The sequence below is a fragment of the Macaca nemestrina genome, chromosome 1, assembly GCF_043159975.1.
Source record: "Macaca nemestrina isolate mMacNem1 chromosome 1, mMacNem.hap1, whole genome shotgun sequence".
In the NCBI taxonomy this organism is placed as follows: Eukaryota; Metazoa; Chordata; class Mammalia; order Primates; family Cercopithecidae; genus Macaca; species Macaca nemestrina.
This window is the reverse complement of record NC_092125.1, coordinates 191214847-191233682: the sequence shown is the minus strand read 5'-3', so window position 1 is coordinate 191233682 and position 18836 is coordinate 191214847. Positions and strand designations below refer to the sequence as shown.

At 40.3% G+C, this 18836-nt stretch overlaps 1 protein-coding gene across 23 annotated transcripts in view; it reads left to right on the top strand.

Moving 5' to 3' along the window:
* Positions 1-18836, top strand: part of LOC105494842 (coiled-coil domain containing 30) — a 196325-nt gene that overhangs the window by 114015 nt on the left and 63474 nt on the right. For all 23 annotated transcript variants that reach the window (XR_011622195.1, XM_071094870.1, XM_071094867.1 and 20 more), the window contains 2 exons: positions 2437-2591; positions 10408-10570. Coding sequence is in view for 22 of the 23 variants with exons in the window: in XM_071094870.1 (XP_070950971.1) it covers positions 2437-2591; positions 10408-10570 (318 nt within the window). In the remaining variant the exon portion in view is untranslated. The remainder of the gene's footprint in view (positions 1-2436; positions 2592-10407; positions 10571-18836) is intronic.

The window sequence follows — 18836 nt, the reverse complement described above, 5'->3', positions numbered from 1 at the left end:
GAGAGAGAGAAGGAAGGAAGGAAGGAAGGAAGGAAGGAAGGAAGGAAGGAAGGAAGGAAGGAAGGAGGGAAGGAGGGAAGGAGGGAAGGAGGGAAGGAGGGAAGGAGGGAAGGAGGGAAGGAGGGAAGGAGGGAAGGAGGGAAGGAGGGAAGGAGGGAAGGAAGGAGGGAGGGAGGGAGGGAAGGAAGGAAGGACTATTAGCATGGTGGCTCATACTTGTAATCCCAGCACTTTGGGACGATGAGATGGGAGCATCAGTTGAGCCCAAAGTCCAAGACCAGCCTGAGTAACATAGTGAGACCCTATCTCTACAAAAATAAATAAGTTAGCTGGGCATAGTGGTGCATGCATGTGGTACCAGCTACTCTGGAGGCTAAGGCAGGAGGATCACCTGGGCGATATAGCAACACCCCATCTCAAAAAAAAAAAAAAAATCTCATCTATATATAGAGAGAGATTATTAAAAAGAAACAGCAAGGATGTGATTAACACAAAATTCAGGATATTGGTTTTCTCTGGTGGGGAGGGAAGAGGGATAATCAAAGAGGGTCACAGAATGGGCTTCAAAAGTATTGGAAATGTTCCCTTTCTTAAATTATGTGGCAGGTTCAGAAGTTTGGATGTATCCTTGACAGAGAAGCCAGTGAGGGGATGCTTTTGTCTGTGGAATTAGTACTGAATTCCTTAAGTAAGAATTCTCCCTAGACAGAACTAAATAGAACAGTTCCAAGGAACTTGAACTGGCCTCAGATGGCTGGCTGCCTACTGCCATTCCCCTTGAATCATTCTGCATCTTCTCCTCTCTCATGCTGTGTGGGCTGTGCAGAGACCTAGGTGCAGGGGCTTGGGATTGATGCAGAAAGCCCCTCTCTTAGAAAATGAGTGCCACCCACTGGCATTCACAGAATATTTATGGGAAATGTGATGCCAAGCCATTCTAAAGGATTCCTTGTTGGGTCAGAAATACGTTAGAGGGATAATAGCTATCCTGCTGAAATCTATTCATTCAACAAATGCTTATTGAGCACCTACTATGTACCAGGCACAATTTAAGGTGACACAAGGGTTTATAAAAATAAGTAACTAAGTGTAAAGGAAATTTATCTTTTAAAAAAGTGGGGTTTTTTTGCTGCTACATGAAAAAGGCAAGAAAAAAATGTTTTTAAATGATATGTTAAATCTAGCATATAAACTCTAAAATATAGGGTCTCTCTTTCAAATTCATAAATCATATTTTTAGTTCTGCCAGAGCATTAAAAGACCTATTATTGATGCTAAGCAATATGCTAATAGGTGCTTGGTTTATAAGAGACTTCTATTTTGTTTTGCAGTGTTATTCATGAATCTAGCCACACTGTGGAGAAACTAGGTGCACTCACACAATGCTGTTGGGAGTATAAATTGGTCTAATACCTATGGAGGCAGTTTGGCATCATCTATCAAACAAGCAAATGCTCATAACCTTTGCCCTAGTAAATCTACACCTCATAATTTAATCTGCAGACATTGTTTGTAATAGTATTGTTTATAATAGCAAAAGATTGGAATCAGCTTAAATGTTCCCCAGTAGGGCACTGGTTAAATAAGTTATGGTATACCCTTACAGTGGAGTGGTATGCAACTATGAAACAGAAGACAACTCAGTATGTGCATATAATATGGAAAAATGACCAAATGTGTATTGCTATAAAAAAGTAAGGTGCCTAATTATATATGGTATAGTATTCATCGTTTGTGTAAAATTTATATGTATGGGGGATAACTATATAGTATATGTTTATATATGCATAAATAAATCTCTGGAGGGGTACATAAGAAATTAAAAACCATGGTTGCCTATTCGGTGGAGGAAAATTTGGAGGAAGTAGGACAGGGATGGGAAGGAGACTTTTCACTATATAGCTTCTTTTTATTTTTTTTTTGAGACTGGGTCTCACTCTGTCACTCTGTCACCCAGGCTGGAGTGCAGTGGCACAATCATTGGCTCACTGTAGCCTCAGCTTCCCCGGGCTCAGGTGATTTCCGCCACCTCAGCCTCCTGAGTAGCTGAGACTGCAGGTACTCACCACCATGCCCGGCTAATTTTTGTATTTTTTTGTAGATATGGGGTTTTACCATGTTGCCCAGGGTGACCTCGAACTCCTGAAGCTTAAGTGATTCACCCAGCTTGGCCTCCCACAGTTCTGGGATTACAGGCATGAACCAGCATGTCTGGCCTGTAGCTTCTTTTATACACACACATTGAATTATATGAATGCATTACATACTGCAAAAATTAAACAATTTATTTTAAAATTAAATCTAGCTACTCTTTTTACTTCAGGTCAGATTAATATGTCAGCACTGCTATGTTTACTATTTATGTGTTATTCCCCTAATTTGAAAAAAGATCACACTCTTCTTAATGCTTTACTTGTAAACTTTTTTTCATTCAAGATTTTGGACCTGCAGCGGAAATTAGAACATGCTCATAAAGTCTGTCTCACAGACACTTGTATTTCAGAGAAGCAGCAGCTAGAGGAAAAGATAAAAGAAGCAACAGAAAATGAAGCTAAAGTAAAGCAACAATATCAAGAAGAACAACAGAAGAGGTAAGAGGAGCAGAGATCTCAGTTTCCTGTGGGTTTAGCCATGACTGAGTTAACAGCAATATCAATTTACTCTAACAGAATATCAGAGAGTATTTCTGCTCTGTCCCCACTGAAGTAAACTCAGCCACACACAATTCCTGATGTATTGCACTTACCACACTGTATTCTAATTGTTTATTTTCTAGTTTACCTCTGGCGCTAGAGTGTGAGATTTTTAAAGGCAGAGATTATTTCTTCTGGTTCTGGGACACACCTAGTGGTAACAGTAAATATTCTTGACTGACTTGCCTATGAAATACTGTGGAATTTGCTCTGAGACATAGTCTGACAAAATTCAAACTACAATGAAGTTGATATTTTGTACAAGGGAACTTCAGAGAGTTTGTGGAACAACTGAATTGAAAGATAAAATAAAAAATATATTGGCCAGGTGCAGTGGCTCACACCTGTAATCCCAGCACTTTGGGATGCTGATCCCAGGAGTTTGAGACCAGCCTGAGCAACATAGTGAGTCCTCGTCTCTACCAAAATAATAATAATAATAATAATTATCCAGTCATGACAGTGCACTTCTGTAATCCCAGCTACTCAGGAGGCTGAGGCAGGAGGATCACTTGAGCCCAGGAGTTTGAGTCTGCAAGTGAGCCATGATTGAAATACTGCACTCCAGACTGGGTTGCAGAATGAGACCCTGTCTCAAAAAACAACTTTATTTCTCAACATAAGCTCCGTCAAGGTGAAGGCACTTTTGTAAGTGATGATGCACACCATTTAGTCCATCCCTAAAGAACTGAGTGAGAATCCTAGGAGTTTAACCCTGTCATTGCAGTCTTTCGCACATTATTAACCAAAGAGAAATGGGTGCCCTTTACATATTTTTTTAAGATTGGGAAACAAAAAGAAGTCAGAAGGAGCCAAATCAGGACTGTAAGGTGGATGCCTAATAATTTCCCATCAAAACTCTTGGAAAATTGCCCTTATTTGATGAGGGGAATGAGCAGGAGCATTGTCATGGTAGAGAAGGACTCTGGTGAAGCTTTCCCAGGCATTTTTTAAAATAAAGCTTTGGCTACCTTTCTCAAAACACTATCATAATAAGCAGGTTATCATTTGGCTTTCTAGAAAGTCAATAAGCAAAATCCTTTGAGCATCACAAAAACTGTTGGCATGACCTCTGCTCTTGACTGGTCCACTTTTGCTGTGACTGGACTGCTTCCTCCTCTTGGTAGCCATTTCTTTGATTGTGCTTTGTCTTCAGTATCATATTGGTAAAGTCATGTTTCTTCTCCTGTTACAATTCTTCAAAGAAATGCTTCAGGATCTTCATCCCCCTTGTGTAAAATTCCCATGAAAAGCTTTGCTCCTGTCTGTAGCTAATCTGAATGCAACAGTTTTGGCACCCATCAAGTGGAAAGTTTGCTAAACTTTAATTTCTCTGTCAGAATTGTGGTAAGCTGAATCAATTGAGATATCTATGATATTGGCTAGTATTTCTGCTGCTAATCATTTGAGATATCTATGATATTGGCTAGTATTTCTGCTGCTAATCATCAGTCTTTGATTAGGGTACAAAAAATTTTTTTTCCTTGTAAATTGGTGTGGATGGTCTGCCACTGTGGGCCTCATCTTCAACATCATCTCATCCCTTCTTAAAATGACTTATCCATTAGTAAACTGCTGATTTCTTTGGGCTATTGTCTCTTTAAACTTTTCATTAAAGCATCAATGACTTCAGCATTCTTCCACCTTAGTTTCACCATAAATTAAATTTGATGTTTGTTCTTGCTTAGTGTCCTTATCTCTAAAGTGGGAATTGTAATGCCAGTTCTATACATCTTTTGTGAAGATTTGCTAAGAAGTAATATGTATGCACTATTTAAACTAAGTGTAGGCAAATAAAATATATAGGGAAATTCTTCTACCAAAAGGGGACTCTATAGTGTTTATTGTTTCATAATCTAGAAGAAAGTAACCCTCATTTAAATAGTTAGATTGTAACCTACTTTTTCACTTAAAATATATGATCTGTTTATCTGACATTAAATTTTCTTCTAGAATATTATTTTAATGATATGTCACAATTTATTTAATAAATCCTTTATTGTTGAACATTTAGATTTTTCCCAGTTTCTTCTATTTCAGTGACATAATATATATCCTGATAAATAATAAGCACTTCTCCGAGGAAATAGAACCATTAGGAATATGTATTTAATAAAAGCCTTATTACAGGGACTTGGTCTTATGCACTTGTGGGTACTGGTTATGCAGTCTATATGGCTGTCATCTTTGCATCTTATGCTAGAGCTCGAAGTATGCAGGGCAAGCAATCAGGAAGTGAAGCTGAATGTAAAGTGGGAGAGCAACAAGGTGGAAACTATGAAGATGGACTGGAACCCATGTCAGTTCTTGCTGCCTCTAACCTTGATAAAGTGTAGGTATCCTACAGGAGAAACTGGCACCCTTCATCAAGGAGCTAAATAGACATCTGGCCCAGGAGATGGAAAAGTGAAGGAGGATTCAAGGGAAGGTAGAGCAGTTGTAGGCCTGGCTGTTGCATCATGCCAAGGTGAGCAGCAGATATCTAGCAGTGTTTATAAACTATAAAAGTGCCTGCTCCAATCTTCTACCTGGAAAAACCAAAATGTTTCAATTCTGTTCTCTAAATCTTGCACAAATATTATCTCCTGTGGCCCACTATAACCAGAAACTTACACAGAAGGAATTCTGGGAAACTAGACAAGTCAAAATGTTACAAAGCTACTCTATTAAAAATATATTTGTTAAACTATAGTTAATTTTATTTAATTTAAATTAGGCCTGGCATCAGTGGCTCACATCTGTAATCCCAGCACATTAGGAGGCTGAGGAGGGTGGATCACTTGAGGTCAGGAGTTTGAGACCAGCCTGGCCAACATGGTGAACCCCCATCTTTACTAAAAATACAAAAATTAGCCAAGCATGGTGGCAGACACGTGTTAACCCCAGCTACTCAGGAGGCTGAGGCAAGAAAATTGCTTAAACCCCGGAGGTGGAGGTTGCAGTGAGCCAAGATCGTGCTACTGCACTCCAACCTGGGCAACAGAGCAGGCTAAACAGGCGAGACTCCATCTCAAAAAAAAAAAGTGTTGTTGTTATTGTAATATTGAATGTTATTGTTGTTACTATTGTCATCATTATCATCATAATCTTCTCAGTAAGATGAAAAAAGTTCATTTGGCCAGAACAAAATGTTTAGAGACAAGGAAAGTGGCAAGAAAATGAGGCTAGAAAGGTAAGCTAGACTTAGGTCATGTAGAACTTAACAGACCACACTGAGTTTGAACCTGTTCATGAAGGTATTGGTCTGTGGTTTTCCTATCACATAGTATCTGTATCTGGTTTTGGTATTAGGGTAATGTTTGTCTCAAAAAATTACTTAGGAAGTGTCCCCTCTCCTTCAATTTTTTTTTGGAAGAGATTACAGAGAATTGGTATCATTTTTTTCTTAAATGTTTGGTAGAATTCACCATAAAATCATATGGGCTTAGCACTTTATTTTTTGGAAGGTAATTAATTACTGATTGAATTTCTTTAACAGATATAGGCCAACTTGGATTATCTGTTTCTTCTTGTATGAGTTTTCATAGTTTGTGTCTTTCAAAGAATCAGTCCATATAATGTAAGTTATCATATTTGTAGGCAGAGTCATAATATTCCTTTATTATCCTTTTAATGTCCATGGAGTTAGTAGTGGTGGCCCCTCTTTCATTTTGATTTTTTTTTTAATGTTTTATTTATAAAATAGAGATGGGGCTTTGCTGTGTTGCCCAGACTGGTCTCAAGTTCCTGCATTCAAGTGATACTCCTGCCTCAGCCTCCCAGAGTGCTAGGATTATATATGTGAGCCATTGTGCCTGGCCACATTTTTTATATTATTAATATTTGTCTTCTCTATTTATTAGTTAGCCTGGCTAGAGGTTTATCTATTTTATTCATCTTTTCAAAGAACAAACTTTTGGTTTCATTTATTTTTCTCTATTGTTTTATTGTTTTCAATCCCATTGACTAATACTCTCATTTTTACTATTTATTTGCTTTAGGCTTATAATGTTCTTTTTTCTCTAGTTTCCTAAGGTGAAAGCTTAGATTACTGATTTTAGATTTTTCTTCCTTTATAATATATGCGTGTAATACTACAAGTTTTCTGCTATGTTGTAGCCTATAAATTTTGTAAGTTGTATTTCATTTTCATTTGGTTTAAAATATTTTTAATTTATTGAGACCTCCTCTTTGACTCATGTATTATTTAGAAGTGTGTTGTTTATCCCAAATATTTAGAATTTTCCATCTCTCTTTTTCTTATTGATTTATAGTTTCATAATATCAGTTTAAACAGTTGTGTGACATTCTGTTACATAGATATATCATACTTTATGTAATACTTATATCTTTTAGACTTTTTTGCTATTATAAAGCTATAATAAATATCTTTATACATGCAACTGCAATGAAGTATGATGAAGTGTGGTAAGTGTTATACTAAAGGAGGTTTAGGTTGCCATGATAGTACATAACACGGATACCTATGGAGTGAGGGAGCTTAAGAAAGACTTCCTCAAAGAAAGTGATTTATGCTGAAAATGAAGTAGTTGGTATCAAGAAGCTAAATAGAGAATAGTGTGGAGGACGACTTTGAGGAAGTGAAAAAGTTGATTGGCTGAACGAAAATAAGGTTAGGGACAGTGGTGAGAAAATGAGATGAGGAAGGTGAGGTAGGCCTAGCTCATGCAGAACCTTAGATTTTTTGTTTGTTTGTTTGTTTAGAGTCAGGGATCTTGCTCTGTTGCCCAGGCTGGAATACAGTGGCACAATCATGACTCACTGCAGCCCTGAACTCCTGAGCTCAGGTGATCCTCCTGCCTCCACCTACTGAGTAACTAGGACTATAGGCATGCTCAACATGCCCAGGCTAATTAAAAAAAAAAAATTAGGGACAGGATCTCCCTATGTTGCTCAGGTTGTTTTAGAACTCCTGGCCTCAGGTGATCCTCCAGTCTCAGACTCCCACAGTGTTAGGAGGTGTGAGCCACAGTGCTACAGATCCTTATGAGCCACAGTGCCCAGCTCTTGTGAGCCACAGTGCCCATTTCTCATGCAGAACCTATCAAGCCGTGGTGAACAGTTTGGAGTTTACCTTAAGAGTAATGGGGTTCCTGAATCAAAGAACAGAAAATATATATATATAAATAAGAGTAATGGGGAGCCACTATAGGATTTTGAGCAGAGGAAGTTGTATGATTAGTTTGCAATTTAGAAAGAACACTCTGAATGCTAAAAGAGGCTCAGGCTACAGAGAATGCAGGGAGTCTTATCCATACACCAATTTCTTAATTTTATTCATTGGCAGACCTGGTTTGTTAGTCTTTTATTTTTCAAACTCTGTATCAATTAACTTCTCACATATTCATGAGTTACTCTTTTAATTTTGGCTTCCTACTTTGCTTTTTATCTTTTTGTAGAGATGGGGGTCTCACTCTGTCACCCAGGCTGCAGTGCAGTTGTGTGATCAAAGTTCACCACAACCTTGACCTCCCAGGCTCAAGCACTTCTCCCACCTCAGCCTCCAGAGCAGCTGGGACTACAGGCGCATGCCACCATGCCTGTCAAATTTAAAAAAAATTTTTTTACAGAGACAAGTTCTCACTATGTTGCCCAGGCTGCTCTTGAACTTTTGGGCTCAAGCAATCCTCCCACCTTGGCCTCCCAAAGTGCTGGGATTATAGGTGTGAGCCACCATGTCCAGCCAACTTCCTACTTTCCAATTCTAGTTTTCAGGTCTCAAATTCTACTGCCAATAACTCAAGTGTTTTTAGTTTCAGTGGATCAAAACTTCTCTTTTAGTTCCAAGGCTTCTCTCTTAGTTCGGAAATTGAGAGTGTAACCAAAAAGAAGTAGGCCATAATAGCAGGTATACAGTTAATTAGATGAAGGAGAGATGAAAGAGAGGATATTGCTGTAGAAGTGGATGTGAAAGGTAGAAAATTAGCTATAGCAGTCCTTGGAGAGTCTGCACTTATATCCAAGAAACGTAAGGAGAAGAACTAGAGGTGGAGAGATGTGAGCCCATGTCTCAAATATAATCATCCCCCAATAACCTGTTGATTTCTCAGAATACTGAAGTTAGAGAAAGCAAACTTATTTGTCTAATGTCAGTATTTTACTGCCCTAGCATGCAGGTGAGACTTTTGCCCACCAGTACTATTTCATTATCATCATCACAGTCTTCGAGATGAATCTCCTAAGTCCAGAGAACCTTGGTCTGAAATCCTCAGAAAAGTCTTTCCACAAACTGTACTCTATTCCTGAAATGCCAAGGGTTTGGTCTAGGTCCCATTGCTTAGTGCAATGAGTATTGCCAGAGAAGTGCAATGAGTATTGCCAGGGAAGAAGGCTTTATTAGGGTGCCACAGTTGAGGAGAATGGGAGATCAGTCTCAAATCTATCTCCCCGACCAACTAAAATTTGGGGGGTTATAGCAGGGAAGGAATGTAAAACAGGAATTAGTGAGGGGTAAGGAACCAATCATAAGGAATGAGGCATCTCATTTTCTGGATGCTATGATCTGGTGAATTTTAGTTTCTTGCCTGAGGGTCAGTCTCCTGAGGGAGGAACTCAGATATAAATTTCAAGTTTTAAGACTGGGAGGGTACATTTCTACATTTGTTCGAAAAACTATAAATGTAATTTCTATGCGACAGTTGGGCCAGTTTCATAACGAGACTGAAAGAGCAAAGTGCTAACGGCCCTTGTAGGGGTGAAGGGAAAATTTCCCCTCCCCTTCTGAAGGTTTTCTGAAAAGCCAACTAACAAAAGGCAGATTAATAGGAGAAAAAGCAAACACAATTTTATTAACGTGGGGTGGGGAAAATCAAGTGTGATGACCCAATAGCTGAGTGTGTTGCAGAAGCTTATATACCCGTTTCCAGGGCAGAGGGAGATGAGGAATGTAGACAATTCCAAAGGACAGTAACTCATTAGGGAGAATGAAGGGACCCTGGAGACAAAAATTAATTCATAAATTATTCTCCTGGGAATTTGAATGAGTTTAAGAGATAATCGTTGTCTTGTGAAAAGGTCTGTGGAGGAGTTGTTATATTCCTCAATCTTCTTTTCTGAAGATCCATAAATAATGCAATTTCAGGGAGGCGATGGGTATAATTATTCTCCTTGGTAAGTCCAGTCTTCATGCAGATAAGGGAAAAGCCTCTTCTAGCATCTGCTGATCTCTAAGGGCCTTTCATTCAAAATATTTAGTATACCAGGATACCATATTTGGGGTAAAATTCTCTGAGTTCCTTTGCCCTCTTTTGGAAAATGGTAATTTTTCTCATAAAATGCAGGCTCATTTATGATTCATTTATAGCATTGTTAATGTGTGCTTATTAGTATCAATAGTGCTTTTAACTAACATTACCTTGAACCCAGAAGATGAAGGGCTCCGCTCGTAAAGCAGTAAGGAAGGAAGAATATGGGATTCAGGATTCAAGCCCTACCTCCACCTTGTCTTAACTGTTCTCTGTACCACAACTTCCTCATCTCTGAAATAAGGACAATGACTTTTTCCTCATAGGGTCATTTTGATGAGTGAGTGAGAGAACTAAGGAAAGCTTCTGTCACAAAAGAGGTTCCCTGTGTTGGTCCCTTTAGCTTATAGACACATACCCTACTTCATTGAACCAAAAAAAAAAAAAAATCCCTGTGATGCCATAAAATTTTAGGTCTGAATTTCATTTGCAATTCATAGTGTGATTTAATGTACATTAATTGCCCTCAGGAAACTCCTACATCAGAACACAGATGAGTTACACAGGCAAGTGAGAACATTACAAGATAAAGAAAATCTACTGGAAATGACCTGTTCTCAGCAACAATCCAGAATTCAGCAACAAGAGGCCCTACTTAAACAACTGGAAAATGAGAAAAGAAAATATGATGAGGTAAGAAAGTAAATAGACATGCTTCTCAGTTTTCCTATTCCCATTAGTCACAGCTAATTCTTATTGAGTGCCTAGCACTTTACTAAACTTAATTGTTTAGTCAGGGTTCAGTCAGGAAAGTAGAATCTACTCTAGGTATTTCAAGCAAGAAGAGATTTAACAGGAATAAGAGCTTACAAAACAGTTGGAAGGGACCAGGGGAGAGTAGAGTCAGAAAGGACTGCTGCTAGCTTTCAATAAATCCAGAAATTCAGAAATCACAGAGAAGTCACCTCCTGCAGCGTCAAAGTGGAGAATTTGCAGGAACTCTCCTGAAGCTCCTGCAAATGTCTCATCTGTTGTCTGCCCTTTTATCCATCTGCTAGTGCTAGAGAACTGTTGGGGGGAAAGACAAACAAACCTGTTTCTTCTTTCTGTACTCGTACCACTCTCAATACTTCACTTCTGATATAGTTTGGATGATTCTCCTCCCCAAATCTTATGCTGAAATGTAATCCCCATCATTGGAGGTGGGGCTTGGGGGGAGGTGGTTTGGTCATGGGGGTGGCTCCCTCATAAATGACTTGATGCTGCCCTCACGATAATGACTTATTGTGAGATCTAGATGTTTAAAAGTGTGTGGCACCTCTCTGCTCTCTCTTGCTCCCACTCTCGCCATGTGACATGTCTGCTCCCATTTTACCTACCACGATTGTTAGCTTCCTGAGGCCCTCACCAGAAGCTGAGCAGATGGCAATACCATGCTTCCTGTATAGTCTGCATATCTGTAAGCCAACTAAACTTCTTTTCTTTATAAATTACCCAGTCTCAGGTATTTCTTTATAGCAGTGCAAGAACAGCTTGACGCAGAAAATTGGTACCAAGAAGCAGAGCGTTGCTGAAAAAGATACCTGAAAATGTGGAAGCAACTTTGGAACTGGGTAACAGGCAGAGATTGGAAGAGTTTGGAGGGCTCAGTAGACGACAGGAGGACCAGGAGCAGTGGCTCACAACTGTAATCCCAGCGCTTGCCAGGAATTCGAGGCCAGCCTGGGCAACATAGTGAGACCTTGTCTCAACAGAAAAATAACAAATTAGCCAGACATGGTGGCACGGACCTGTAGCACCAGCTACTCAGGAGGCTGAGATGGGAAGATCACTTGAGCTGGGAGGTCAGGGTTGCAGTGAGCCGTGATCATGCCACTACACTACAGCCTGGGTGACACAGCAAGACCCTGTCTAAAAAAAAAAAAAAAAGAGGATGAAAATTTGTAGCTTCTTAGAGACTGGTTAAATGGTTGTGACCAAAATACTGATAGAAATATACACAGTAAAGGCCAGCCTAGTGAGGTCTCAGATGGAAATGAGGAAGTTATTGGGAACTGGAATAAACATCACTCGTGTTATACCCTAGCAAAGAAATCCTGCATTGTGTTCATGTACCAAGGATCTTTGGAAGTTTGAACTTAAGAGTGGTGAGTTAGGGTCTCTGGCAGAAGAAATTTCTAAGCAGCAAAGCATTCAAGATGTGGCCTGGCTCCTTGTAACAACCTATGATCAGATATGGGAGCAAAGGAATGACTTAAAGTTGGAACTTATATTCCAAAGGGAAGCAGAGCATAAAAATTCAGCAAATTTGCAGCCTGGCCATGTGGCAGAGAAAGAATCCCAGCAGGGTACTACAGCTCAGCTGTGGCTCAAAGGACCCCAGACACAGCTAAGGCTGCCTGTCCAGAGGATGCAAACCATAAGCCTTGGTGCCTTTCATGTGGTATTAAACCTGTGGGCACATAGATTGCAAGAGTGAAGGAGGCTTGGCAGCTCCCATAGATTTCAGATGATGTGTGAGAAAGCCTGGGTGCCCAGGCAGAACCCTGCCACAGGGGCAGAGCCCTCACAGAGAAGTTCTAATAGGGCAATGCTGAGGGGAAACGTGGGGTTGGGGTCCCCACACAGAGTCCCCACTGGGGCACTGCCTATTGGAGCTATAAGAAGTGGGCCACTGCCCTCCAGACCTCAGAATGGTAGCTCCACAGGCAGCTTGCACCCTGTACCTGGGAAAGCCTCAGACACCCAACTCCAACCAGTGAGATCAGCCACAGGGGCTGCGGCCGCAAAGCCACAGGAGAAGAGCTGCCGAAGGCCTTGGGAGCCTACCCATTGCACCATTGTGCCCTGGATGTGGGACATGGAGTCAAGGGAGAGTATTTTGGAGCTTTAAGATTTAATGACTGCCTTGCTGAGATTTAGACTTGCATGGGGCCTATTGACTCTTTTTTTTTTTTTTTTTTTTTTTTTTTTTGATACGGAGTCTGGCTCTGTCGCCCAGGCTGGAGTGCAGTGGCCGGATCTCAGCTCACTGCAAGCTCCGCCTCCCGGGTTCACGCCATTCTCCTGCCTCAGCCTCCGGAGTAGCTGGGACTACAGGCGCCCGCCACCTCGCCCGGCTATTTTTTTGTATTTTTTAGTAGAGACGGGGTTTCACCGTGTTAGCCAGGATGGTCTTGATCTTCTGACCTCGTGATCCGCCCGTCTCGGCCTCCCAAAGTGCTGGGATTACAGGCTTGAGCCACGACGCCCGGCCTGACTCACTCTTTTGGCTAATTTTTCCCTTTTGGAATTGTGATGTTTACCTAAAGCCTGTACTACCATTGTATCTTGGGAGTAAATGACTTATTTTGATTTTTACAGGCTCATAAGTGGAAGGAGATAAGTCTCAGAAGAGACTTAGGACTTTGGACTTGATGCTCAATGAGTTAAGACTTTCGGGGACTATTTGTAGGGGTTGATTGTATTTTGTAGTGTGAGAAAGACATGCAATTTGAGGGGTCATGGGTGGAATGATACGGCTTGGATCTTTGTCCCCTCCAAATCTCATGTTGAAATGTAATCCCCGTTGTTGGGGGTTGGGTCTGAGGGGAGGTGTTTGGGTCATTGGAGTGCATCCATCATGAATGGCTTGGTGCTGTCCTCCTGATAGTGAGTGTGCTCTTCATGAGATCTGGTTGTTTAAAAGTATGTAGCCAGGCATGGTAGCTCATCAGTCTTCTCATTAGTTTACAAAAAGACACTTACCATTCAGAGATTCCAAGAGTTTTAGGAGCAGCGTGCCAGGAAATAGGACAAACATCAAAATATGTATGTATTATACCACAATAACACAAGAAAAATTACTTTTCCTTCCCTTATGCTTTCCAAATTGTGTGCAAGTTCCTCTCATCTGCAGAAACTACACTTGATCCCTGCTAGCAGGGGAGTCTGGAAAATGCAGTTTTCAGGCTTCCAAGCTCATGGCCCAGGGGAAAGCTTAGAAGAGTGGGGTCATGTTGAGTTCTAGCACAGTCCACTTTGGATACTCAGCATCCATACAAATGCTTTTACCTTGTGGCTTAACTTCTAAACTACAAGAAGAATATCATGCTTCCACTTAATATGATGCACTACAAATCATATAAAGGCACACTGTCTGCATAAAAATAAAGAATACTCAAAGTCCAATCAGTATCTATGATTATTTTGGGGTGATGTTCATTTTACTTCAGTCTCAATCCACATGCATGGATATACTATAACATTAAAACTTAATTATAGGCCAGATGTGGTGGCTCACAACTATAATCCCAACGATTTAGGAGGCTGAGGTGGGAGGATTGCTTGAGCTCAGGAGTTTGAGACCAGCCTAGGCAACATAGCAAGACCCTGTCTCTACAAAAAAAAATTTTTTTTAATTAGCTGGGCCTGATGGTGTGCACCTGCAGCTCTAGCTACTTGGAAGGCTGAGGTGGGAGGATTGCTTGAGCCCAGGAGGTCAAGGCTTCAGTGACTTATGTTTGTGTCACTGCACTGCAGCCTGAGTGACAGAGTGAGACCTCAAGTGAAAAAAGAAAAAGCTTAATTAGAAGCCAGAAACTTATAATTAAGCATGTGCCTGTAGTACTAGCTGCTTAGGAGACTGAGGCAGAAGGATTGCTTGTGGCCAGAAGTTCAAGGCTCAGTATGCTATGATTGCACCTGTGAATGGCCCCTGTATTCCAGACTGGGCAACATAGCAAGATCTCATTTCTTAAATTAAAACATCATGGTCTTCTGCTCTGAATAAAATAAAAAAGAAATGAAAATTTTAAAAATTAAAACAGAAAAAATTATAAAGTTAACTACCAGTAATACAATAGCACACATTTTGCTAATGGGTATTGGCATAAGAAGCCATTCCCAATTTCATCTCTTGGTCCCTTTTCATGTATTCTGGCGAGGGGAGAAATAATATCATGTATCAATCACAGTTAAAAGTTTATACATCATCTTGTAAGACAGCACCTCAAACCTATGAAGTGTTGTCACCTGGCCAGCATCATAGCTAAGTCTTCCATAGGTAATTTCACTGTTTGTTTGTTTTTTTTTTCCAGATTGGTTTTTCTGCATGACAGGATATATGGTAGAACCAATGAATCATATGATTATATGAGCCATTGTTTCACTTTTCTTACTGTAGAATGATTTTCTTGGTCAGAAGCAATGTTTCAGGTTTTTTGTTTTTTGTTTTTTACTATTATTACTACAAGTCTAGATCTGAGTTATATATCATGACAAGAAATAAGGAATTTGGTGAGTCCACAGATGGTGGTCCTGGCAAAAGCATTATGGACAGAAAAAGCAAATGCAGGCCAGGCATGGTGGCTAATGCCTGCCATCCCAGCACTTTGGAAGCCCAAGGTGGGGCAGATCACTTGAGGTCAGGAATTCGAGACCATCCTGGCCAACATGGAGAAATCCTCTCTCTACTAAAAATACAAAAATTAGCCGGGTGTGGAGGCACATGCCTGTAATTCCAGCTACTTGGGAGGCTGAGGCAGGAGAGTCGCTTGAGCCCGGGAGGCAAAAGTTGCAGTGAGCTGAGATTGCGCTACTGCATTCCAGCCTGGGCAGCAGAGCAAGACGCTGTCTCAGAAAAAGAAAAACAAAAGAAAAAGCAAATCTATATTTAAAATAAGTCTCTAGTCCACTGAGAGCAAATTGTCATTCTATCCATGATAGAAAGGTAATGAACCTGCTACCAGGTTGCTTGCTGGTTCTCCCAGGAGATGGTGCCATATTACTTGCTCAGCATTTATATTGGGATCTTGGCGTTTGGCAAATTAAGTGGATTAGCCTTAGTGACTCCCTGAAAAATATATATTCCTGCTATCATGCACCTTGTCCATGAGCCCACTAAGCAGGCAAATGGGTGCTAGAAAGAGGCTAATTGACATGTACAGAAAGCACTGTTTGTTCCATCTGATTATTGAGTGACGCCTCTGGTGCGAATGCCCTGTGGTGAGCAAAAACATGTGAAACAGACTTCTAGGTTCTGACCCAGCATGTAAGAAGCTTGGAAGTTGTCACTGTATCCTGACAACAAGTGAAATGCCAAACAAACTGAAAAATCAACACATTTCCCCAGATCCTTCAGAGGAGAGAGGTCACAGTCCAAACCACTACCCCGAAAATTAGAGATACCTATAGGCAAATACAGACAATCACAACTTACTGGAGCAAAACCTTCATGAGGGCCAGTGCCCAGGTTTGGAAACCTGAACAGTAAATGATGGACTGCTGGAGGCTCAGCATATCAAGTCTGAGAGAGAGAAACTCCAGAGGGACCCAGTCATTAGGGGACTTAGACACATTTGTGAGTGTTACCTCCTTTAGCATACCAGGTTCTTATAGTGAATATCTGAGAAAAATCCCCTTTTGCTTCCAGCAGGGGGAGAGAAGGGGAGCACTTGAAACTTCCTAACAAGGTCAGCCCGCGGGAGAAACTAACCAGAGCCTAAGCTGCTGGGGTTTTGTCAGAGGCTAACAGACCTAGGGAAATAGAAATATCCAACTCCAGCCAACTCTAGCCATCTTGTCCTGCAAAAAGGGAGGTGGGTGGAGAAAAAAAACAAGCACATGTGAAGTTCACAGTCCAGAGGCACAAGCTTACTAAAAGACTGTACCTAGTCACAGAGCTATAGAATGCCACCCATCCACCCCAACACTTCACCACCACATCACTAACGACCCATTTAACAGCAGTTTCCTTTACCCAATGCATCATGTTTCGCTATCAAGAAAAAATTACAAGACACACTAAAAGGCAAAAAACACAGTTTGAGCAGAGTAAACATTAGAAGCAGACTCAGATATAGCAGGAATATTGAAATTATCAGACCAGAAACTTTAAATAACTATGATTAATGTGCTGAGGGCTCTAATGAATAAAGTAGACCACATGCAAGAAGAGATGGACAATGCAAGCAGAGAGAGGGAAACCCTAAGAAAGAACCACATAGAAATTCTGTTACAGTGTTTTTGATGTTTAAGTCAAGATCAAAAACACTGTAACAGAAATGAATACCTTGATGGGCTTATTAATAGACTGCATACAACTGAGGAAAGAGCCTCTGTCCTTGAGGACATCTTAATAGAAATCTACAAAACTGAAAAGCAAACAAAAAAATGCTAAAACAAACAAACAAAAACAACAGAATATCTAAGATCTGTGGGATAAAGGTAAGAGGTATGATAGATATATATGGGAAATAACCAAAGGAGAAGAAATAGAGGAAGGAACAGAAGACATATTTGAAATAATAATCATGATTGAGAATTTCCTGAGATTAATGTCAGACACCAAACCAGAGATTCAGGAAGCTCAGAGAACATCAAGCGGATAAATGCCTGAAAAACTACATCTAGGCATAAAATTTTCAAATGACAGAAAATCAAAGAGAAAAAAAAATTCTGAAAGAGGAAAAAATAAATAGCCTTACCCAGAGAGGAACAAAGATAAGAATTACTTCCGACTTTTCTTCAGAAACCATGCAAGCAAGAGAAGAGTGGAGTGAAATATTTAAAGTGTTGAGACTGGGCACAGTGGTTCGCACCTGTAATCCCAGCATTTTGGGAGACTGAGGCAGGAGGATCACTTAAGGCCAGGAGTTCAAGACCAGCCTGAGCAACATAGTGAGACTCCAATCTCTACAAAAAAATGGAAAAAAAAAAAAAAAAAAAAACAACTTAGCCAGGTGTGGTGGAGCACCACCTGCAATCCCAACTGCTTGGGAGGCTGAGGTGGGAGGATCGCTTGAGCCCAGGAGTTCAAAGCTGCAGTAACCATGATTGCGCCACTGCATTCTGGCCTGTGAAATAAATAAATACATAAATAGTAAAGTATTGACAGAAAAAATTACCAACCTAGAATTCTGTACCTTGCAAAATTATCCTTCAAAAGTGAGGGAAGCTGGGCATGGTGGCTCATACCTGTAATCCCAGCACCTTGGGAGGCCAAGGCAGGAGGATCTCTTGAGCCAAGGAGTTCAAGATCAATCTGGGCAACATAGTGATAAGGTTATCACTAATATATATATTAGTGGCTGGATGTGGTGGCATGCATCTCTAATTCCAGCTACTGGGGGTGGGGTGGGGGTCTGGGAGTGGGTTGAGGTGGAAGGATTTTTTGAGCCCAGGAGGTTGAGGCTGCAATGAGCTGATACAGTAAGAAAGGAGGGACAATGGAATTATATAAAATGCTCAATTAAAATTACAAAAGGCAGAAAAAGCATGGAAGACAAAAGTAGCAACAAAGAATAAGAACAACTAATAGAAAATAGTAATAAATATGGTAGATATAAATCAAATTATATTAATAATCACTTTAGACATCAATGGTTTAAAGGCACCAATTAAAAGAGAATGTCCAAGTTGGTCATGCCACTGCACTTCAGCCAGGGTGACAGAGTAGGACCCTGTCTCAAAAAAAAAAAAGTAAAGGTGAGGGCCAGGTGTGGTGGCTCTCACCTGTAATCCCAGTACTCTGGGAGGCCAAGATGGGAAGATCACTCAAGATCAGGAGTTTGAGACCAACCTGGGCAACATAGTAAGACTCTATCTCAACAACAACAACAAAAAATTGTTTCTAAGTGAAAGAGAAATACTTTCTCAGACAAAAAAAATTAAGGGAATCTGTTACCTTGCAAGAAATGTTAAAAGAAGTTCTTTAGAGAGAAGGGAAATAAAATATAGACCAGAAACCAGGATCTACATAAGGAAGGAAAAGCATTGGAGAATAAATAAGTGACGGTAAAGTAAAAAGTTTCATTTTTAAATTTTAGTTGATCTAAGAGATAAGTTGTTCAGTATAATAGCAACAATGTATTTGATTATGTGTGTCATATATAATTGTGTGTATAAATATGTATACACACATGTACACTTAGATATGCTTATGTGTAAGTGAATTAATGACAACAATGATATAAGGGAC